We start from the raw sequence: 23219 nt of genomic DNA, 5'->3' as shown, positions 1-23219 counted from the left end.
TTCGACATTCAGCGACCGCAGGGTCTGTTTGTGTCATTCTCAACCACCCCGGACTTCTTTATTTGAATACACTCTTTGTGTATAATTTCTATTTTATCATCTTTACCTGAATTGAGCAAAGGCTGGCCGAGGCTCAACTTCGACAACAATGCCTGGGACGGTGGCTGAGGGACCAACGGTCTCAATGTCATGTAAGAGCACTTGATTTGGAGAATTTGAATCAGAGTGAAAGTTAATATTGTCGATTATAGTTGCGAATAACTTCTGGGGGAAAGATGATGCAGGCTTACAACCAATGCTTGATCGCATGCACGGGTCGAAGACAACTAGTGATGAGTTGAAAGTGTTCTACAGCGGTATGTACAAGGCAAATATATAGACACGGATGGGGAGAAGCCAGCTGACAGATATTATTAGTACGAGCTGCTATCGAAGATGAATATGCCCGCAAGCTTCAAGCACTTTGCCGCAAGTCACTCGGGTCGTCCGAAACTGGATCCTTACGGCTCTCGCTCGATGTGGTTCGTGGAGAGACCGAGGCCATCGCCAAAGCACACTCAGCAATTGCCAGCCAAATGAAGAGCGAATTGGAGGAGCCATTATCTGCTTTTGCCAGTGGATTGAAGGAGAGACGAAAGATTATCCAGAACACTATTGAACGACTACATAAGACCAAGGTCCAGCAGACACAGACTGTCAATAAGGTGAGATCCCTTGTTCTATCTTATTATGTGCATTTTTAACGAAGCTATTACTAGACTCGGGATCGATATGAACAAGACTGCCTCCGCATTAAAGGTTACCTCGCACAGGGTCACATGGTGATGGGTCAGGAGGAACGCAAGAACAAGGCGAAACTCGAGAAAACCCAAATTCAACTTGCGTCCAACAGCAACGAATATGAAGCTGCGGTGAAAACACTTGAGGAAACTACTGGTCGATGGAACAAAGAGTGGAAATCGGCGTGTGACAAGTTCCAAGACCTCGAGGAAGAGCGCTTGGATTTCACTAAGAGTAGCCTTTGGACTTACGCGAATATTGCATCGACAGTCTGTGTCAGTGACGATGCTTCATGCGAGAAGATCCGGCTTTCTCTCGAGAATTGTGAAGTCGAAAAGGATATCGTCTTCTTTATTAAGGACAAGGGCACTGGCCAGGAAATCCCAGATCCGCCACGCTTTATCAATTTCTGCAAAGAAGATACAGACACTGGATCTGATGTCGATGAAGGGGAAGGCTATTCAGTTGCACAGTTCCAGAGGACCATGAATCCTGCATTCCGAACATCCTCTCCTCAACCGTCGACCTTTGAATCCCACCATGATCCTCAGTCGGACCTTGCAGCTCAGATGGGTCACCCGGCACCTCCTCCTGCGCAGACCACTGTGCGAGAAGATCCGACTTTCTCTCGAGAGCAGAATATTGCACAGAACACTCCGCAAAACACTGCTTCGCAACCACCGCCCTTGGATCTTCGCCGAGGTGGACAACTTCCACCAAACTATGACCCCGATCAGCATGGTGAAATAAACGCAATTCCTCACAATGCTTATCCCACGGATGGTATGACTATGTTCTGCCGTACTGGGCCACCTTCGGAGCGAAGCTCGGCGACCAGCGCGTACCGACCATCCAGCCGTGATTCTCAGAGCGAAGTGTCAAACCCTACCTCGATGTCGAGTGTCGAGCAACAGCCAGTCGTCGCAAAGCCACCACTTAAGCCAGCGAATACTGAGCCATTGCCAAGTCAAAGAGAAGATAAGCAGTCTACTCCCAAGAAAAAGACCGCCTTCTTTAGCAACAGTCCCTTCCGCCGTAAGAGCCGCCATGACAAGGAGAGGCCTGCCATCGGATCACAGTCTTCTCGAAGCCCATGGAGCTCCCCTACTAAGCAGGCCAGTCCACCAAAAGCCCCTCAACCTCAGCCAGAGCGCCAACCCCAACTAGAGCGCCGGACCCGGAGCCCAGAACCTGTTGATCCCAGGGCTAACTTTCAGCTCAACGTTGGCAACAATGTCTTCGATGTTGCGTCTCCTGAAAAGAAGAACGTGGAAGCACAGCAGGCAAACAGCGGCGATGACAGCACAGACCCAATTGCGCGTGCCTTGGCCGATTTGAAGACTACTGGTAAACAATCTAGTATTCGTGTTTCGGCTGATCGATACCACGGAATATCAACTCCAACTCCATCTGCCCCTTCATCTACCTATGGTGGCAGCTCCTCTGGGGCTCCCCCAGCATACCACGACCCATCTGTGAAACGTCTCGATGCTCCCCAGCCAGCTTTCACTTCCAAGCAGATGCAAAAGACCACTCAACGCTATACCGGCCAAACCCAAAGTATGCTTCGGGGTGGTAGCAACAATCCCAATATGCCTCCTGCATCAAAGCCTCAGGAGGTTCCTCGTGCTAGGTCCCCGGCACCTACTGCACGACGAAGTGCTAGTCCCCAAGTATCCCCGCGAGTCGACACCCGGACAGCCTATAGCACTCGCGGGGCTAGCCCTGCTCCAAGCCCAACCACATATCAATCAAGCAGTGCCCGCAGCCGCTATAGCGCGTCTCCCACACCACGACGCGCACAGGAACCACCCTACTCGCCAAATGACTACGCCAGACGTGCTTCTCCAGCCCCCAGCCACCGTGCAGTTTCCCCCCCAACCTGCTTTCAGACAGCAAGCCCGTCCTTCAAGCGCTGGTGGCATGGAATTGCAGCTATCTAACCCCCCCTGATATGTATGCTAGCTCCAGCTATGGCTCTCGTCATGATGGCCGGCCTATGTCCCAGTATGGTGGCGATAATGGCGGACCACCACCCGTTGGTCGATCTCGCAGTCGTACCCTAGCGGTTGCTGAGCCAGGGAGAAAATTCAGTCGTGATGGTCGTCCCATCTTGCATTTCGGTCAGTATCCCCCATCTACACGATTATTTCCCAAGAAAATAGGACCATGAACTAACTTGATTTCCTTTGACAGCTCGAGCAATGTATAGTTATGGTGCCGCAATTCCCGAGGAACTTGGCTTTACTAAGGGTGATGTCCTGGCCGTAATCCGTCTACAGGATGATGGCTGGTGGGAAGCCGAAGTCACCAACGTTCGCGGACACCCTGGCTTAGTGCCCAGCAACTATCTGCAGATCATTTAGGTCTGAGATGTCTTGCCGTTCATGGACTGCCATGTCCATCACAATCCCTCGTCCTCAAAAGGACCTCATTTCTTGTGTTTTTGCTTACACTATCACGTAGATACCACGCCGTCTTCCGAGTCAATTCTTGCACATTCACGATCATTTCCTCCCTACTACACCATTTATTATCCTCTATTCGGCGTTATACATGCGCTTTTTATTTTCCTTATTTCGTCTGGATGGCCTGTCAAATATTTCCCATGCCGTGCCCATGAATGATTTGTGTATTTCTTTTCCCATCCCCCTATGTTCTCGCGTTTTGCTTGTGAAATCTCTGGATTTGAGCGTCTTGGCCCTTGGATCTTTTGTGTATTTGCTGGATGTTTTTGATTTTGATTTTGATTTTTTTTTTTTTTCACGGGATCAGTCAGGTCAAATTGTATGAGGAACGATCTCGGGCGATGAATCTCTTTTTCAAGATTTAATCGCTGGTTATGTTTTTATTTTTGGCTTAACTTAATTTATCACGATTTTTATTTTGAGTGAATACTCCATTGTAGTAAATGTCGCAATAGCAATATATTTTGCGATCATCCCTGATTTACTGGAACATGGTAGAAAGAGATGTAGATTACAAACACTGTCGTCACGTTCTATACGAGCCGCACGAAAGATCGACAAGCCACAGCAATTTGGGGAAGTAAAGCAAACACGATGTAATGCTATTTTCTGATGCAGCTCAAATAAGTTATGGTTAAGTTATTCATTTGCTTGAACCCCACACTCTGCGATCGGCAGGGCTATACCTTGAAAAGTAACAAGCCGCGAGGTTATATCTGATGTGTGCGTGTATTGCTTCAGGAATTCGACTACGGAGTACGGAGTAGACTAAGCAGATGCCCGACAACTTCGCGAGATACAACTAGATATGATGAAGATCTTCCGATATCGACCTCCCTTTTTTCAAATCATGATTTACAAGACTCAGCTATAAATTCGGTCCCTTTTCCTACTCACAATTAGTACTTGTACAAATTCCATTCTACCCATACAAAGACATTCACAATAAAAATCGAATATCAGATCTCTTGTCAACACAAGCCAAAATGAAAGCCAACTTCTTCCTCATCTTCGCCACCGTCACTGCTGGCGTGCTCGCAGCCCCTGAGGCGAGTGCCGATAACATCCTCGAAACACGATCCGGTACTTGCCATAAGCCTAGCTCCTGCAGCAAATTCTGGGCTGGCAAATGTGAGCAGTACTGTGAACCTTACAAATTCTCCCATATGACCGACGACGGTTGCGACTTTTGGGCTCAGAGATGCTGCTGTGATACCACCAAGGCATAAATCGCAGAGCAGGTTTCATTCTTGGTTGAAGGACCGTGAAAGGAGAAATTGAAGACATTTTACGAAAGGTGGACTCAAAGTCCCGAAATAACTTTGAGGATGGGCCAGATTATGGGGGGGGGGGGGAAATTGGAGTGTATATAATTCTCATACTCATATGTTGTTTTTATGTAAATCAGTCTTTGCTTAAGTTGATCTGATTGAATCCAGGTGGGCCACGGATATTCTGTGATATTATTTCAGCTGTAACAAAACCCTGAAAGAGTAATTCTAATATTTCAAGTGCTTCATTGATATAGAATATAAATGATTATATGTGAAGACTTTATTTCAAGAGTTTTGATTCGAGGCCACAGAGGAAGAGCCCCATTATCCAGTGGGACGCCAAGGCTCGTATTACTCTCTGAAGGATGATCCTTTACAATTTTTCAGCGGGCCAGTCTTTCTACTACGGAGTATTTGACATATTGAACTTTTTGCCAAGGCTCGTATTACTCCCAAGGCACTGATGATCTTTTCTTTGTGTTGGATTTTGGTGATTCGATTTCTTTAGTTAATGAAAAAGGGTTCTTTGGCAAGCCATCGGCCGATGGATCACCGTCCTACCTTCCGGTCCAAACATGAATAACTATGATTACTCTTCGCAGACATGCTTGTGACTTGTATCTTGAAGTACGGACTCTACGAGAAGAGTGACAGCATAGTCAATTTGGTCAGGCGGGTGATTGAGCAAATGATCAATTTAACAAGTTATAGCGTAGATAGTGAATACTATACGCATCGCTTAGCATTAGCTACTTTGAGTAATATATTCTTGGGGAAAAATGATAATGTATCAATTTTTATCACATAAAGGGAGAAACAAAGCCTGATGCCAATACAAACGAAGTTTATACAGTGTTGTAACATTAGTTTGAAACTACCCTTCTCTCTGCCATACTTTCTACGTCTCTTTCTACCACTTCGGAACATTCAGAATGACAGTAGAAGCGAGAGATAATCAGCAGGTTGTCTCAAACTTATATTACATAAAGCACCACTGTATGTCAAGGTTCGGAGGGATAATCTGGTTTGCCCTGGCACTCGGTATGGCCCACTCGGCAAGAATTATATGATCATCACATGACGACGGGACGTCGTTGCTACTTTAAATCTTTCAAGCACTAGTCTTGGCTTTATTATGTGAGCTAGCTCAGAGATTGGGTGGATCCAATCTGAGGTTCTTGCTTTCTTGTATGATTTATAACGTCTATACAATGTACTACATTGTTCCTAGACAATAATATTAGGTGGGTCAAGTAATTGAGATATTCTAGAAACCAGAAAAGAATTTTGTGAAAGATCGTCGGTGATATCTTATTAGCAACCTTCATTTAGACTGTTGGCTCCCGAATCTGACTGTGTGTGTGTACTACATAAATCCAATCTGATACAATTTAGTTGTTGTTGTGGAGACCCGTCGATCCTCTCCATGCGGAGGCCCATGCGTCTTCGCAACGTCATGGATGACTCCCCGCTACTTCGTACCTTTTTGCCCTGAACCAACACGAAGTTTCAGGAACAGAATTGATCAATTGATTCCAGTCATTCTCCGAGAACAATTGAATGGTGGAGCTTGGTGTCTGACTGAACCTACAAGTATTCCGTGCATCAATCCTTTTTTTTGTGCCTTCCAGCGCCGGTTCAACAAGCCAAGATGACAGCACAATCGGCGAGAAGGAATTATGCCGGTGCAACCTTGGATTATCTCGGAGCACGCTACGTTGGTGTCGGCCCCGAAGCTTGCAGCTATACAACAGAAGCCGTTCAAATTCCCATGCGAGATGGTGTGAGGCTCGCTGCCGACTTCTACTCACCGGAGTTGCCTAACAAACAGAGTCCGGCGGGTCTAATCATGATCCAATGCTGCTATGGTCGTGGAGCCGGGATATCTTTCATCAACGCACGGGTTTTTGCTGCTCGTGGCTATCAAGCTTTATTCGTTAGCACGCGCGGTACCCATGGCTCTGAAGGAATATTTGATCCAGGCAGTAATGAAGAGTATGATAGCCAGGATATTGTTAGTTGGATGCGTCAGCAACCCTGGTATCCCGGCTCCTTTGCTACTCTTGGGGCATCATATCTTGGCTATAGTCAATGGGCACTTTTGCACGATCCGCCTGAGGATTGCATCGCCGCTGTTATCCCTGTTGCACCTCATGATCAAGCCTGGCATACGTGGGGGACTGGCTCATTCCGCCTTGACCGTGCAGCCTGGAGCGATCTGATGTCAAAGCGAGATAAAGAGCAAGGAAGCTTTCTCTCAAACCTGGCAAACATCCCAGGTTTGAGCTTTTTACGGTCTGCAAAGCTCGAAAGGGCTGTAGCTGACCTACCTCTGGAAGAAAGTTTAAAAAGGTATTTTGGGGATCGAGCGCCGTGGCTGTTTGAGTATCTGAAACATCCCAATGTGGATGACGAGTACTGGGCAACACGACGGCATCATATTGCACTTGAACGAGCCAACATTCCTATCTTGTTGGTAAGCGGCTGGTATGACACCTTCACGACACAAACCCTGCACCAGTATACTCAATTACGTGAACGGGGTGCCAACGTCAATCTCATCGTCGGTCCATGGACCCATGTTCAAGGCTCTGGGCTCTATTCAATGCCGGAAATAATGGACTTTCTCGCTGAGCATGTGGCGAAGACCGGAAAATACAATCGCTCTCAAGCCCGCATTTATATCACGGGCCCCGGGGAGTGGCGTTCCTTACCAAGCTGGCCCCCATCAACGCAGCCTCATGCTTTATATTTACAAGAAGGTAGCGGACTGGGCTTTGGCCTACCGGCGCAGGCTGCGAGACCCTTATCGTTCATTTTCGACCCATTGAACCCCACTCCCAGCATCGGTGGAAATCAGATGTCCGCAGGTGGAAGACTCAATGATAGTGCATACGCCGACCGATCTGATGTCCTAACATTCACCAGCGAGGCTTTAACCGAGGACCTTGAAATACTTGGTTCCCCCTTCATCCATCTGATGCACGAAAGTAATCCGCCCTTCGCAGATCTGTTTGTACGACTTAGTGAGGTCGATCTAGAGGATGTATCCCACAATATAACTGAGGTATATCGAGCACTCGACCCAGCCCGTGATACGACTCAACCATTGAAGTTGGACTTGCAAGACTGTGCCCATCGATTCCGAGCCGGCACGCGAGTCAGGATTATTATTGCTGGAGGTTCTTTCCCTATGTATGCGAGGAACCTTGGGACTGCGGAAGATCGCGTTCGTAGTGATAAGACAGCCCCCCCAGCGACATACAGTGAGCATTGCTGGTGGAGTCTCGCAATTAGTTCTACCTATTGCAACGCCAATTTGATTGCCAATTGTTGAATATTCTCCCTTCCAATTACAGCCATCTCTTTTTATCTTTATGATTGTATACTATAGCTACTCATATGCTTAGAGAAGACCCAACCCACACATCGAAATGGCATTCACATTTACGATACATCTCGCTATAAATACGACATTGATAGAAGTATGTACCCGGCTTACTTCAGACAAATCTCAAGTTGCTAAATCATCCAAGACATGTCATTAGAGAGCCTTTGCAAACGCCTTGCCTGTTACTTAGGAAATCGTGCGTCAAAGTATATATCCACAAAAGAGAGACGTAGTCTCGAGACTACCAGAGCATAAAAAGCTAAAAGCACCGAAGGAACAGGGGTATATGGAGTAAAAAGCACATCTCCTGGCGATAATTCAAATACACGCAAAGCCCTTTTAGCCCTCGAAACAGACTAACAGTAGCATTCGTGTGAGATCATTCATTGTCCACGAATGAATTGGCCAACCGACCAATGAAAGGAACCTCAAAGTGATCCAAGGTGTCGACTAAAATAGTCTCAGTTTAAGTCATGTTTCTTAAACGCTGGGAACTTGCAGAATAGAGGACTTACCATCACGATAAGCATGCATGCCAAGGAAGCCCATGAGGAGGAAGTCAATGATTAATAGGGTCCAAGAAAGGAATGACGACCAGGCGAAAATAAGATGGATTATCTGAGCTGGTGTTAGCGTGAATATGAAGCAAAGAACGATCAGACTCACGAAAATGGCGCTGAAGAGCATGCTCGATTGCCAGGCATGGAATCTGAAAATTAAATTGTTAATTCTCCTCTGCAAGACCAGCCTTCCAATTTGAGAGCTACTGACCTAACGTAATCGCTCTTGTGCTCCGTCAATAGCAGAAAGACGCCTCCAGCCGGAGGTAGAAGCAGGTATGCCAGCATAGCTTCCACATCCATGCGAATAGGCAGACTCGTCTCGAACGCACCTAGACTGAAATTTCTACCTTCAAGGTCTGGGCCAAAGCCAGTGTTTCCATGCCCGCCTCGTGCAAAATGACTAGGTGAAGGCAAGTCGGCCGATGCGCGAGGTGAGCGGAGGTTAGGGGATTTGATGCGACCCTCTGGATTTGGCGGTGACAGCGCTCGCTCAATCTCAGGCGATTCGTCTTGATAAGGCGCGAAGTTCATTCTGTAGGAAATGAAGGGATTGATAGGAGCTGGATTGAGGGAAGCCGTCAAGAATGTCAAGGAGAAAGTCACTCTGCCAACGAAGTCGGGGGAGTTGAAACCTTGAGGAAGAGAGCTTAAAGTACGGGGTACTTTAAGCTCTCTTATCGCTATCGGCGCGTGTTCCCGCCGCCTGCTCCACCGCAGATCACACCCCCGGCAGTCGAAGTCGTGTTTTGATTTGAATTTGAATATTTTTATTGGGTATCATATTTATTGACGACTATTTTCATGAAATGGCATAAGGTATGGTACATGATAACTTGAATGATTTCATCTTAATCAAGGCTTCCCAAAATTGCTCCTACCGCGGGCGATTCCACTCCCTCTAGCTGGGATTCCACTGACAGGTCGACGAGTTGCCGTTGAAGCACCACGGGTAGCCCCCGTTCGACTGGTGCTCACGCTGGGTGTTCTACCGAGGCCAGTGCTGCGAACAGTTCCGCGCGTCGTTCCGCGAGTCGATTTGGGATTCAACATACGTCGTCGTTCTTCCTCTTCGGCCTTACGTGCAGCTGCTTCGCGCTGTTCTTGAAGTGCCCGTTCCCGCCGTTCGACCGCTTGTTGTTTTTGAATAGCTTCATTCTCCATATCGGCTACATCTTGTGTAGCTCCCTGCCAATTAGGGTTCAGAATCAATCGCTGATTATGTTCGGTCTGTGACAATATCCGAGTCCATGTGTTGAGAAGGGTTGAAGCAGAAGTAACTGTTTGCGATACGGTCTGAAAGAAAGAGTGTTAGATCTTGCCATGAAGATCGGACCAATCGCACCTACCTCCATATTTCCTTTGGCACGATCAATACTACTCAGTAGCCCTTCCAGAACCTCGTTGATATTCCGCACATTCTGTAACTCATTGCGCAAGGCCGCTTCTCGGGCTTCTTCACGATCAAATGCGCTGTCGCCGCTGTCCTGCATTGTTCGTGCTTCCGGGACAATGGGTTCTTCCGAAGATCTTTGTTTAGGTGTCTGGCGCGTTTGTCGTTTGGAAGGAGAGTCCCAAAGATTTTCGGTATCATCATCGGAGAGTTGGAGCCTCTCCATTTCTTCGGCAGTAGATCGGACAGCCATGATGTTTGTCGGTGATAAATGGTGAAAAGGGCGTTGATGATAGCAAGCGGGGTTTCCCAGAAAAAAACAACAAACAACTGACGAAACTTGGCTCCCAAAAGTTTCCCCTGAATTGAATGCCGAATGAGAAGCTCGTCACAACAAGTGGTGACCCACGGAAACCTGCAAATGAGAGCCGCGGGGCGAGATTGAAGCCCAAAAGTCGAGGCGGTGACTGGTTCACCGCCTCCTCACCAGCCACCTCGTTTGGCGCCAAAACATGCCGCGCGCCCTTGAATCACTTTCATCCCTTCTTCTGCCATTCACCTCTGCATCTCTCCTGTGTTTTCTGTATTGGAAGAAACGTGTCATCTGCTCTTGCTATTCGGATTTTTTTGTTCTCGATTCCTTGACCGATTCGCGATTGATATCACCAGAAGACGACTCGACATTCCATTCCTTGTTTCAGCACATCTCAACACAAGTCCCGAGAGTCAGCTTTTGGTCAAATTTCTTTGGAAAAACCTCTGTAAAAGGTTCGGATCTGAGCGAAAGGAACGTATTTGGTTGTATAACCAATTTGGATTGTTTAAATATGGCTGCAACTCCTCCGCCTCCTTCGCCATCATCTTTGCGCACCCCAGCGGCACCTCGCCATGGGGCTGGCTATGATCAATATGAGCCTTACCCGACCAGGCAATCCGCCAGAATTGCGAATAGACGAGCTTTAATGGCCACTGAGAAGACACCAGAGCCTGTGTGCTCTAGTTCACCGAGCAAATCTCGTTCAAAGCAGCACGCGAGAAAGTATCAGACAGTTGAGGTTGATGGGGATGAGTTCTTTTCAGCTCCAGGCAAAAGTGCCAAATCAAACAATAGGCATAATCCGGGTGCTTCAATCCCGTTTATTGCTTTCAACGACTATGACCTCACTTCCCGAACCTCACATTCACCCAAATCTCGCTCTCGGTCAACAGTGAATCAAGCATTGCCAACCCCCGCCAAAACCCCCTCCAAACGGAAAATCTCATCTCTCGACATCTCTTCTGCTTCTCGTACGCTGTTTCCGCCGCAGTCTTCATCACGCAATAAAAAGTCGACACCATTATCGTTAGAGAGCTTTGACGGTGCTGGCCCCTCAAATGAAATTCAAATTTACACCGATTCCCGTGACAGAATTCCTAAGCCAGCTGCAAATATGGAAACACCTTTCAACGCCAAGTCCAATCAGGTTTCGGCCTCTGGCTCTGCTCCAGCACCCAAGGTTGGCAAGCGTGCTCGCAAGCAAGACAAGATGGACGATGCTACTGTAGAGTACAAGTCATACGAAAAATATGACCACTACGGTCAGAATGATCTCACTGAGTAAGTAGTTCCAACCCGTGCTTTATATACGGTTATTTCCGGTACTAACAAGCATTTCACAGTGCCGAGGCAAGTGAAAGTGAAGAGGATGAGATTGCGCGTGCTGGTGGTATGACAATGATCTTGTGAGTTTGAGTTCCGACCACCCAAACCGATAAAACCGTCACTAACATTATCTTTGTTCCAGCCGTGGTAAGAAGGTCTTCAATAAGTTTGGAAGCCCCTCTGACGAGGGCGACGATTTGGGACTCTTCTCTGCTCGCCCCGATTTGCTGCAGGATACCGATCTTAGCAGTGTGAAATCTCTGAGTCGCTCTTCCATTCGACCTCGTCGTCTCTTTGCCGAGGCCGCTCCTAAGCCCCGGGTAGCACCTCAGATTGAAGCCGAGGAGGAAGCAACAGACGACGAAGGCCATGTCGAGGAAGAGGCTGAGGCCCAGCCCCACAAGGAGTCAAAATCCCCGTACACCCCGCAGTCTCCCGAGTTCCCTCGAGCCCCTGGTGGTAGCCGCAACTTACGCTCGGCTGCTCGCTACGGCGGTGAAGTTGATGTGACGCCAACAGCAACGGCATTGATCGCTGACAACAAGCGCAAGCGTGCTAGTCCATTTGATCATTGGTTGCGACAGAAACCCACACCTGATGAGGTTACTTCACAGAGTGCAACCCCCACAAAACGTGGACTACGTTCTGGCAGCCCAAGTGCTCCGACTCCGAAAAAGACACGCAGTGCTCGTTCTCCTGTCGAGTCTCAATCCGCATGAATGAACATTTTGTCGAGCTGGGCTCATATTTCTCATGTGATTCCGGAAGGTCAACATATCCCATATTTGATGCATTGACTGAGCGCCGCCGGGTTCTTGTCAGCCACTATCATTCTTCTTGTCAGCCGAATAGCCATTCATGTGACCTTTACCATTCTCGCGGCATAAATTTTCCCGCAGACACTCACGGCTTTTGTCTCTTTGTGTCCCTTTTTTTTTCTTTTCTTCCCTTTCTCTCTTCACTTCTCTTTTGCTTTTCAACTATTGATAATGATTCACGTGCGTTCCTCTCTACTGTTTGCTTTTTTCGGCGCGTGCGTTGTGACATGGGAAAAAGGGATACCAGGAACCTGTCTACTACTGGGACGGAATGGTGCAAGGCGTTTGGGCCCCAGTGGTTCATTTTTTGTCATTCTTTTGTGGTTACTTATAATGCCAGTGGTCTTTTGATCTTGTCCCTTTTGGAGATGATAGAGCAGGATTGTTGAAGTAACTACGATTCCAAATAAAAATGAATCCTCTCATGATGGTCTTATACTATACTAAAGAACATTTTCTTTCACATGGTCTTTACTGGATATGTAGCTGGCTAGATAAGATCTGTCCGGATACTTTCAATAAATGGAATAGCTGTAAACGTAAATCCTGATGACGCCAGGCACTTAGAAGCACTGGCATGGAATCCAGAGAACTTGAGATTTAATAAAGCAGCCTCGACTATCATACTAATTATATGGCATCCTCGTTAAGCAGTAGAAGAGCTTCTATCTCGTGACACGTTAGGTAAGAATAGAATGGATAAAATACAGATTTTCCATTATTGGCTGGATTTCTCCATAATCAAATGATGTCCAGCTCATCATCGTCGTCGTCCGACAGGACTCGCCTTCCCCCTTCAGCGACCTCGGCTCCAACACCAAGGCTTTCCCGACCCGCCTCTCTGATGCCCTTTGATGTGATGAATCGGGTTTTCTTAACACCACTTCCATGCGGTTTACCATGGGCTCGCTTCATAGGGCTCAGACGGACATTATTAGCCTTTCCCACCCCAGATAAGTTGAAAGTACTACTCATGGGTGGGGACTTGGAGGCCTTGGGAGACTCTTCTCCCTTGGAGTTCTCGTTGCCAGTCCGAGTACGAAGATAATCCGCAGCAGGGCCCGAACGGCCAGTGACAAGCTTCCGTGTTATATCTAGTTCGCGCTGCTGAGTAGCCAAACGTCGACGTAATCGTTCTTCCTTGGATTCCTGGCCACGTCCCAGCATACCAGAAGCGAGGAATGGGTCGTCGTGAGCATCGATGAGAGCCGCTGCAGAGCCGTTTCCCGCGGACGGATGAAATGAACGGCCACCGCCAGTACTTTTCGTGCCTGGTGTGATATAATAGACTGACTGGGATTCACCGTCAAATCTGGGACCATCTGACTTCTTCTTGGCAGTAGGGTCCCGAGTCCACGATTTTCGCTTGTCGTCCATGAAATCCAAGCTAGAGTTCACTCCCATTCGCTTGCCTTGAGTACGCCGCACCTGGATGTCAACATGGAAGTCACAGAATTCAGTTTTCCGTGCATCCACCCAGGATTGGCATGTCTTGCCATCTTTTCTAACAGCCTTGCAAAAGCCAATATCGCGAGCATAGCCGACCTCGAGAACTTTATCATCTGATGAATTCAACGACAAACTGAACCGGTTCGTATCCGTCTTATGTTTGGGCGGGGGCATTATGATAGGGTTCAAGATCGCAATGACAGTCCCCTCTGACATCTTGTAGTAGCGAGTGTAAGCAGTCTCGAACAGAAACAAGTCAATGGTCCACTTAAGATCTGTAAGAGTGATGACTAGGTATTTGTCTGTGTTATTGCGCCCCTCATCATAAGGATCTACCTCCTTCTGTGTGACATTTCCCTGGGTCTTGACATATCTTGGGTTCGACTTTGATGCAATGACCCCGAACACCACAAAATCAGTGTCAATATCTTCGGGGAGTTCAAAAGATGGTGCTTTAACCTTCCTTAGTAAATCAGGTATACGAAGCACCTTTTTACCATTCAAATTGCGGTTCAAGAAGGAATGCGGCAATATACGATTGGCCAAATGCAAATTTGAGTAGGATTCAAATTTCGAGGAATCCGGTTGCGTTATCCCATCGCCAGAGGTTGCTTCGTCCTTATATGGCGAGCTTTTGTCCGCCTGAGTAAAATGATGGCGCATACCGGATTGCCTGTTATTCGAGCCGGGGGGGTTCTTTCAGATTCGGAGTTGTCTGGCTTCGTTTTATTCCTGCAGGCTTAGAGAGAGATCGCATGATTTCTTCGCGACTGAAATGTTGTGGCTCCGGTTGTCGAGGACCAGATGGTGGAGGTGAGTATTTTTGATCTGCAGCTGCACTCCTAAACGCCTCGACTTCGGCTTGGTCAAGCTGGAATGCTGAACTTCTGTTTGCCTGAACTCTCTCAGCTCGCTCTACTCGCTCCAGGCGAGACTTCTCCGCAGCTCGACCTTCCGCCATGCGTTCACTGAAACTTTTGATTCTATTCAGACCTCCAATTCCAGGCGAGGTCTGTGGTCTGGGTGAGTGAATATCACCTGAGCGTGACATTGCGCCACTTCGCGTTCCAAGTTGGCTTGTTGGCCGTGGAGGTCGCTTGAGAGATACATCATTTGCCTTCCAGCCTTTATCAATGCCCATTTGATATCGTCGTGGAGACCAGGGATCGGCCGCAGGTGCTTCACGTTTCTGAGGTGACACGGGGACCTGTACTTCATCGGTCCGTGCCCTGCGCTGCGCACTCTGAGGACTTCTCGGATCAGAATTATGGGCTAGTGCCCGTGAAGACGAGGCAAGCGCAGAGGCAGGGCGAGCAAATTTGCTCTCTCCATCTTCTGTATTGGAATTTGCACTATCAGATCGACCGCGACTTTTTTGTAGTTGCTTCAGCTTGAGCCGAGCCTGGATTTCGGCCAGTCGTAATTGCAGTGTCTCTTCGTCTTCTTCACCATCTTCGCCCTCATCTTCACCTTCGTCCAGGACCCGGCTAGCTTTTGATCGAAAATTTGGAGTAGTGTTCGAGCGCTTCAAGGGAGATGGTTGAAGTTCTCGGCGATTTTGGAAGTCTTGGTACTTCCTTCGGCCCCCAGGCGAGCTGAGAAGGGCATCACGGGGTGATTGGGGTGGCCATGCGCCGTCGCCCACTGAAGTTTGGATGAAAGGAGCTGTCAGCGACTAATTTCGCACTGTGCGATCACTAAGAAATCGCAAACTCACTCTTTATTCCAGAATTGGGTGTCTTTAAAGGCGATCACCACGGTGCGTCATTCCCCGCTGTTTCTGCCGATTCACCGGCTATAAACACAAATAGAGAGACGAATCTGTTGAAAGCCGTGGGAGTCACTGGAGAAAGGCTGAGCAGGTAATTGAAAGAATTTTGCAAGATCAGTTCTGAAACCAACGGGGGATTACAAGGGCAATAGTTGAAATGCGAGGAATCACCTTGCATGGCCCCGGCCCGCACATGATTGGCCCGAGACCCGCGTCGAGGCGCGTCTCGCGGTTTCCCTTTTCATTTCAATTTAACCCGACGAGCACGAGACTTCTGCGACTTTAGTTCTCAACTTCAACCTCATCTCCATTCTCCAACATAGAACTATGCCTCGCACACGAGCAGCTGCGCCAGTATCGGCACCCGCTGGGAAATCAGAGACGGAACAAAAGAAGACATTGACACCCACCGACAAGCCTAGCAAGACATTCATTCTTCCATCGTCAACCAGTGCCAATGCGCGTTTACTCTCCCTTCCTCATCCACAGTCGGGGGAACTCACCAGATACTTCTTTTGTCCTGAGCGTGGAATTTTCGAATTCACAGTGGTGGCCTCGCCTTCAACCTCACCTCGAAGTATCTTGTTCACCCCGACGCGTCAAACGACGAACGCGTTGTCAGAAGAAGAGACTGTGCCCCAGACTACCACCGTTACGAAGAAGGCCGAGCTTTTAGTTGCAACTCCAATTGACCCGATATTTTTCTTAATTTCCCTATTCTCGGCTACGTCCAAGTCTGGTCAAACCTTATTCCAACCGCTGGACGATATTATCGATTCAAATGACGACCTCCCACAGCACCTCCGAAATGTCCTATACGATGAGACCTTCCGCGTTACTATTTTGAAACGTGCGGAGGCTATTTGCGATACAGTGGAGGCTGGTGATGAGAAGATGCTGCGCTTCAGTGAAACAAAGCTTCTGAATGAACTGGCCGCGAAGGCACAACGGATGGCCACCCAAGGGTTACCCGCCAGTTTAGAAGAGCGGTTTGTTCGCCAGCCATTGGCTCCACCGCTCATGTCAGTCAAACGAGAGGACGCATTGACTGGCCAGACGCCTATACAGGAAGATGAGACCTCCATATCTGAAGATAGGCAAGATACTCCATCTACAGTGGCCACATCCGCAACAACATCCGTGTCAACACCGGCTGGCGAGTCGACTCCTGTCCCTCAGCCATTTGCCGAAAACCCTACTTCAGATACTATTGTGCATCTGCAACGTATCTCGACAGCCTTGAGTTTCATTAAAGATTCCTATATTCCGGCTTCCCTCTGCTCTCGTGTCGATGAGATGCTCGCATCCTCAGAGAGTCCTCTTGACTTCAAACCTCTGACGGAGCGAATCAAGGAAATTGCCGCCCTACGCGCCGAAGCCCTTGCATCACGTACTCTGACAGACTTCAGCCGTAAGCGTGGCTTGGATGATGAGGAGGTGGAAGCTCGCGCGGAGAAGAAACGCAAGAAGGAAGATGAAGAGAAGAAGGCCAAGGCCGCAGAATCTCGAGGCGTGCGAGATCTCAAGAAAGTCAACACCACTGGTATGAAGAAAATGAGCGACTTCTTCGGAAAGGCTGCCGCCAAGAAGAAAACTTGATCCAGCCTCGGCAAGCAATTGTTAAACCTCCAAATTCCTGCAATATGAAGCAAACACGTATTGCCTCCTCTGGTATCGGGACTATCTGAGCCTACAGTATATAGCGCCTTCTCCGAAGGAAACAACCTGACAGACGTCACTCAAGGTCAGGGCTTCCACGCGTCCCTTGCAATAACCACTTCATTGAGGCAGTTGAAAGGGCGATATTGCCGGCGCCCTGCTATTATAGGGATATATATAATTCGGCTACCATTTTGGGGCTTGCTTGATTTATATGTCTGCCGGTAACGCCAAATCTTCTGTAACATAATCTACGAGCCGTGCAGCATGGTATGGTGAAAGGATCAAGCTTCAAGTAATGGATTTTTTTTTCTTGGTGAAATTATATCATCTAGCCAACGCAAGTAGGTTGGTATGATGCTGATGCTATTTAAAGCGCAACACTATCGATAGCAGCGCCCGCAATTCTGTAAGGAGAAATCATAATTAGTCTTAATCAAATGAAAAAGAAGTTGCGACGGAGAACAGAAGACATACACAAATGAACCATTGGAGGGCTTGCTGATAACCATGGCCTGCTCCAGCTTCTCGGCGCTGATATCAGGGAACTTCGTTAAGTAATACTCATTGCGCAGCGCAGTCGTCACAGCCTCAACCTTTCCTTGAGGCAACATGTGTACGGTGCAACCACCCCAGCCAGCTCCTGTCAACCGACTACCCCATGTACCCGCACGGCGAGCGATAGCACAGATATCGTCCACTTCGGGGGCACTGCATTCATATGAAGCATAGCAAGATTGCTGAGACTCGTTCAGAAGCTGACCGAGGTAGTGGATGCGCTTTTCATCCAATTTTGAGGCGTTGGCAAGGCAGGCCTTGAAATCCAGTACTCGACGCGCCTCCTTGAAGCAGTGCAGCGCACGCTGGCGCAATTTGAATCGATCCGCTTCAACGGGGAATGCGGAAAGGAAATTTGACTCCAATTCTGGAACTGTGATATCGAGGAGCTTGGCCATTTCTTCACGTGTGTAGCCCTCTTCCTGGGTGAATAGGTCCTGGGTAGCTTGGATGACGGAGTCGATCTGGTACTCCAAAGGATCGCCTAGACGGCCTTCCTTGGTCATTAATTGATTCTGAAAGTTACGTAGACTGTAGCCGAGCGAGCTGTTGTCCTTGGGGAGAGTGAGGCCAAAGTTCTTGGCCAGAATGACGGCGGCAAGGGTGCACTCTGCCACTCGCAGGTTGTAGTGACGAGGGGCAGTGTCGGCCTTGTTTGAAGTGACGAAACTCTGGGCCATCAGGAAGGTGATCTCATCGTCGGCGGAAGGAATGGCGACATGTTCAGCCTTGAAAGCGGGGAAGAATTGAGTGTAGAGAAGGTAGCCGCGCTTAGAAAAGATAGAGGCAGCCTGGTCCATGCTGTAGAAATAGAGAGGTTAGCATCAATTGTTCAAGGTCAAATACTTGCTTATATACCTACCCGCCAGAGTATACACCAACTGCGCGCTCCGAAACAACAGCAAGGTCCAAGAGGTCCTGCTTAGAGACAATGTGGTTGTTGGCTTTCATGACAGCCAGCGCACTGGCGCATACAAATGCTGCACTACTAGAAATACCACCACCAGGAGGAACGTTTCCATCAACCAGAATCTCCATGCTAGCGGGGATCAGCGAGCTATCAGGCCGCTCTTTGCGGAGGAACTTTAAGGAACCGAGTAGACCGGCCTTGAAGTAGTTGATCCACTCATGCTTCTTCGGGTCAATTTCGATATCAGTATCATGAGGAACAGTGAACTCGCGCGTGGGGAATTTTTCCGGGTTGACATTGGCGATTTTGACGGTAGTAACGGACGCAGTGGCGGGGATGACCTTAACAGCCATGATCACATCGACACTGACGGCGGTAGGTAGGACATCGTAAAGGGAATAATCAATGTGTTCGCCGATGATGTTTACCCGACCAGGACTGCGGGCAACAAAATCAGGGCGATGGTTATATTGCTTGTTGAATTGCTGAATGAGAGCAGACCATCGCCGTTGGTGCTCCGGCGCAACCGAGTTGACAGAGGCATCGTCGGTGGCATAAACCTCCGCGATAGACTCTGTTTGAGGAACCAGCTCCTGCGGGGATGGCATGGCGGGGGAAAATGGAAATTTTGTTTTCTTTTTTCAGAAAAAGGAAGCAAAGGGATTTAAAGGAAAGGAGGGGTGTTGCAGGGGAAAAAGTGAAGGTGGTACTGCAAGCCTAAGAAAGGGCGGGGTCAAACTTCCCGAAACGGCAGAATAAAGGCAGCCAAGTCCCGCAACAGTCGAACTCCCCGGAAAAAAGCGCGTGGTGGGGGAAGGTTTCATCCCCGGTGTCCCATTACAGTCGCGGTTGCGGGGGCCTGGGGTCAGTGCATGGGGATTCATGTCATGCTGCTGGATTCAGGAACATATCCAGTGTGCAAGATGGGTCTTCTTCCGTGTCAAGCATGGAGGACGACGTGGGTGGCGCTGGTCAGGCCGTAGACATAATTAATGCCTTTCAAATACCAATCAATGTACGTTAGTAGTGTATATCTAAGGCACTATTTAAAACAATTGATATGTGTACTGCTGCTGAGCAATAACACTGCTGTAGCGCGCCGTTACAAAAGGGAGTCCAAGCTTTCATAGAATTTAGCCCTGGAAGATACTACTATCAATAAACATCAGCCCATTGATACTAGTCCAGTCTCGCGGCCCGAATCTACAAATGTTCCGTCATACATAGCGAACGGTATCTGAGCACACCGGCCCGAATTGCAAGCCCCGCCCCGGCTTTCCGTGAGAGATCGGGATGGAGAATCCACAATGCACTCGGCAAAAGAAAATATACCCTGAGAACCCGCCATAGCGGCTAAAGGTACTAGATCGGCATAAATGGGCAAATGGATGACCCGGCCGAATCAATGTCTGATCAACCGTGTTGAAAGTGTGATACAGACAAGCTTCATCCCCGGTTGTTTACTTTTCACCCTAATTGTCAGTCTGGCTATTCCCGACTCAATTAGGCAGAATCAGGCAAATATCAGGCAGCGTACGACATAATCACGTGCCACGAAAATACATTGCACGTGACTCGCCGAGGTCGGAGCGTGGAGGGCATGATAGCCAATCAGAAACGCCGAAATTTGAGTCAGAGCGGTCGGTTGGTTTGGGTTTAAGGCGATTTTCGTCCCCAGGAAGATTCACGGCAAGGGCAATTATCATTTCTTTACACTCGCGGTAACTCTCTACTCACACCCCCGGGCTGCTGTCGGTCATGATGATGCCTCTCAGACCTTCAAATAGCGCCTGGCGCTCCATCCACCTCCAAAGGCAGCTTGCCTCCAGCCGCAGGACTTTCTCGACTTCGTTCGTGGCCTCGGCTGCGTCGCCCCACCGCTCCTCTGCTCAGAAGCGGACGCAAAGCACCGCAACTGCTTCTTCGTATGTCTATTGTTGGACGGCAATGGATTCAGAACATAATTAACGTTTATCTTTCTTTCTTAGCGGCTCCCGTCCTGCTCCCAGCCCTGCTTTCAACCAAGAACCTCACCGCAATGAGGTCTCTCCTCTGCAGAACCGCCAGCTCCCTGAGCTTGATGACTCGTAGGTCTTCCTCGGTTTATTCCGGTCTCAAATGTCTTACACGGCACAAAACCAAATACGGCTTGTCGATGGGACCAAGGAAATTGGCTAATATGAACGCAGTATGGTTGGTATGAGCGGTGGTGAAATCTTCCACGAGATGATGCTTCGCCTTGGAGTGAAACACGTCTGTAAGTTGATCAAATTATACTCTTCTTCTGTTCTTGTTTGTTGGCTTATATTTCAATCTCAGTTGGTTACCCTGGTGGTGCCATTCTTCCCGTCTTTGATGCCATCTATAACTCAAAACACTTCGACTTCGTCCTACCCAAGCACGAGCAGGGCGCTGGTCACATGGCTCAGGGTTATGCCCGTGCTTCTGGCAAGCCCGGCGTTGTCCTCGTCACTTCTGGTCCTGGTGCCACCAACACCATCACCCCCATGCAGGATGCCATGTCTGATGGTACCCCCATGGTTGTCTTCTGTGGTCAGGTCGTTACCAGTGCCATTGGAACCGACGCTTTCCAGGAAGCCGATGTCATTGGTATCTCTCGTGCTTGCACCAAATGGAACGTTATGGTGAAATCCGTCGGAGAGCTGCCTCGCCGTATCCAGGAGGCTTTTGAGATTGCTACTAGCGGCCGTCCTGGTCCCGTCCTGGTTGATCTTCCCAAGGATGTCACTGCCAGCATCCTCCGCAACCCTATTCCCATGCAGAGCACTATTCCTTCCCTTCCCAGTGCTGCCACCATGGCTGCTCGTGAGCTGAGCAAGAAGTCCCTCGAGGCCACTATCGGCCGTGTCGCTCGCCTGGTGAACGTCGCAAAGAAGCCCGTTCTTTACGTTGGCCAGGGCTTGCTTGCACGCCCTGATGGCCCCGAGGTCCTGAAGGAGCTCGCCGATAAGGTCCAGATCCCTGTTACTACCACTCTTCAGGGTCTCGGTGGATTTGATGAGTTGGACCCCAAGTCTCTGCACATGCTTGGTATGCACGGCTCTGCGTATGCCAATATGGCTATGCAGGAGGCCGATCTGATCATTGCTGTCGGTGCTCGTTTCGATGACCGTGTTACTGGTAGCATCCCCAAATTCGCTCCTCAGGCTAAGCTCGCCGCCTCCGAAGGCCGTGGTGGTATTGTCCACTTCGAGATTATGCCCAAGAACATCAACAAGGTCGTTGAGGCCACCGAGGCCGTCGAGGGCGACTGCGCTGACAACCTTCGTCTTCTCCTGCCTCAGGTTGCCGCTGTGCCTGAGCGCACTGAGTGGTTTGACCAGATTAATGACTGGAAGGCTCGCTTCCCTCTCTCTCTGTACGAACGCCAGTCCTCCGAGGGCCCTATCAAGCCTCAGACCGTCATTGAGACTCTCAGCAACTTGACTGCCGATATCAAGGACAAGACCATCATCACTACCGGTGTTGGTCAACACCAAATGTGGGCTGCTCAGCACTTCCGTTGGCGCCAGCCCCGTACCATGATCACCTCTGGTGGTCTTGGTACAATGGGTTACGGTCTGCCCTCCGCCATTGGTGCCAAGGTCGCTCGTCCCGACTGCCTGGTGATCGATATTGATGGTGATGCTTCGTTCAACATGACCCTGACTGAGCTCTCCACTGCTGCTCAGTTCGGCATTGGAGTCAAGGTTCTATTGCTCAACAACGAGGAGCAGGGCATGGTTACCCAATGGCAGAATCTGTTCTACGAGGACCGTTACTCTCACACTCACCAGCAGAACCCTGACTTCGTTCCTCTGGCCCGCTCCATGCGCGTCGCTGCTGAGCGCGTCTCCAAGACTTCTGACCTCGAGGCTAAGCTGAAATGGCTTATTGAGCAGGACGGCCCTGCCCTTCTGGAGGTCATCACTGACCGTAAGGTCCCTGTCCTGCCCATGGTTCCCGCCGGTCATGGTCTGCACGAGTTCCTGGTCTATGACGAAGGTAAGAGAAATACCCAACATCCTATGAAATCAATTGAGAAAGTTACTAATACTTCATACAGCCAAGGAGAAGGACCGTAAGGAGGTCATGCGCAAGCGCAATGTCGACTTCGCCGTCAACTACCGCGATTAAGCATGCTAGACAAAGTGGCATCCTCTAACCGCACCACCCTCGGATGCCTGTCCATCTTGACCGTCACTTTTTTCCTCCCCATTGATATCCATCGGGCGTTATGTTGGCAAGTTCACCAAAAGCAATCGGGACTGAGTGAACCCGAAATTCTTTCTCTTGAGTAGGAAGGAAAAAAATCAAAATAAAACTCCCTCCAACCCATTGCCCTTGTTTAAAAAGGCATGGCAAAAGTTCTGCGGCGCCTTTGTCGAGACTCTTGGGCTCCGTTTATATTGTTTCCCTGATCCTCTCTTCTTGCATGGGTTGTTGTCTTGTTAAGGGATTCCTTCCGAGCTGCATTGTGGTTGTTCTGTCATGATTTCGGGGTTTTCTTCTTTTCACCAATGTCGCCATTCTCACCATGTGTGTG

The 23219-nt window shown here is 49.0% G+C and overlaps 9 protein-coding genes across 9 annotated transcripts; 6 read left to right on the top strand and 3 right to left on the bottom strand.

Moving 5' to 3' along the window:
• Positions 1–148: 148 nt before the first annotated feature.
• On the top strand, positions 149–3146 carry N7469_004773 (formin-binding protein HOF1; the record flags this gene model as incomplete). Its single annotated transcript, XM_056643693.1, has 6 exons — positions 149–191; positions 252–356; positions 418–704; positions 759–2698; positions 2746–2903; positions 2977–3146. 6 exons carry the CDS (start codon positions 149–151, stop codon positions 3144–3146), a joined length of 2703 nt encoding a protein of 900 aa, XP_056503105.1.
• Positions 3147–4234: 1088 nt separating this feature from the next.
• N7469_004772 (uncharacterized protein) lies at positions 4235–4477 on the top strand (the record flags this gene model as incomplete). The annotated part of the gene is made up of 1 exon (XM_056643692.1): positions 4235–4477. One exon carries the CDS (start codon positions 4235–4237, stop codon positions 4475–4477), a length of 243 nt encoding a protein of 80 aa, XP_056503104.1.
• Positions 4478–6173: 1696 nt separating this feature from the next.
• N7469_004771 (CocE/NonD family hydrolase) lies at positions 6174–7859 on the top strand (the record flags this gene model as incomplete). Its single annotated transcript, XM_056643691.1, has 1 exon — positions 6174–7859. One exon carries the CDS (start codon positions 6174–6176, stop codon positions 7857–7859), a length of 1686 nt encoding a protein of 561 aa, XP_056503103.1.
• A 433-nt stretch (positions 7860–8292) lies between these two features.
• N7469_004770 (uncharacterized protein) lies at positions 8293–10119 on the bottom strand (the record flags this gene model as incomplete). The annotated part of the gene is made up of 6 exons (XM_056643690.1): positions 8293–8363; positions 8429–8531; positions 8580–8622; positions 8685–9108; positions 9355–9769; positions 9823–10119. The coding sequence occupies 6 exons, from the start codon at positions 10117–10119 to the stop codon at positions 8293–8295; spliced, it is 1353 nt and encodes a 450-aa protein (XP_056503102.1).
• A 574-nt stretch (positions 10120–10693) lies between these two features.
• On the top strand, positions 10694–12227 carry N7469_004769 (uncharacterized protein; the record flags this gene model as incomplete). The annotated part of the gene is made up of 3 exons (XM_056643689.1): positions 10694–11463; positions 11526–11588; positions 11651–12227. 3 exons carry the CDS (start codon positions 10694–10696, stop codon positions 12225–12227), a joined length of 1410 nt encoding a protein of 469 aa, XP_056503101.1.
• An 840-nt stretch (positions 12228–13067) lies between these two features.
• Positions 13068–15741, bottom strand: N7469_004768 (Mcm10/DnaG-type zinc finger protein; the record flags this gene model as incomplete). Its single annotated transcript, XM_056643688.1, has 3 exons — positions 13068–14448; positions 14624–15450; positions 15688–15741. The coding sequence occupies 3 exons, from the start codon at positions 15739–15741 to the stop codon at positions 13068–13070; spliced, it is 2262 nt and encodes a 753-aa protein (XP_056503100.1).
• Positions 15742–15873: 132 nt separating this feature from the next.
• On the top strand, positions 15874–17145 carry N7469_004767 (uncharacterized protein; the record flags this gene model as incomplete). Its single annotated transcript, XM_056643687.1, has 1 exon — positions 15874–17145. The coding sequence occupies one exon, from the start codon at positions 15874–15876 to the stop codon at positions 17143–17145; it is 1272 nt and encodes a 423-aa protein (XP_056503099.1).
• A 430-nt stretch (positions 17146–17575) lies between these two features.
• Positions 17576–19281, bottom strand: N7469_004766 (uncharacterized protein; the record flags this gene model as incomplete). The annotated part of the gene is made up of 3 exons (XM_056643686.1): positions 17576–17612; positions 17683–18564; positions 18626–19281. 3 exons carry the CDS (start codon positions 19279–19281, stop codon positions 17576–17578), a joined length of 1575 nt encoding a protein of 524 aa, XP_056503098.1.
• Positions 19282–20434: 1153 nt separating this feature from the next.
• N7469_004765 (acetolactate synthase catalytic subunit) lies at positions 20435–22810 on the top strand (the record flags this gene model as incomplete). The annotated part of the gene is made up of 5 exons (XM_056643685.1): positions 20435–20598; positions 20662–20760; positions 20863–20930; positions 20993–22678; positions 22740–22810. 5 exons carry the CDS (start codon positions 20435–20437, stop codon positions 22808–22810), a joined length of 2088 nt encoding a protein of 695 aa, XP_056503097.1.
• Between the last annotated feature and the right edge of the window lie 409 nt (positions 22811–23219).

This window comes from Penicillium citrinum (genome assembly GCF_028827155.1).
Source record: "Penicillium citrinum strain IBT 23319 chromosome Unknown utg000003l:1.0-4596430.0:1.0-4598250.0, whole genome shotgun sequence".
Classification (NCBI taxonomy): domain Eukaryota; kingdom Fungi; phylum Ascomycota; class Eurotiomycetes; order Eurotiales; family Aspergillaceae; genus Penicillium; species Penicillium citrinum.
The sequence above is the reverse complement of the archived record's forward strand: the minus strand, read 5'-3'. Positions and strand labels throughout refer to the sequence as shown.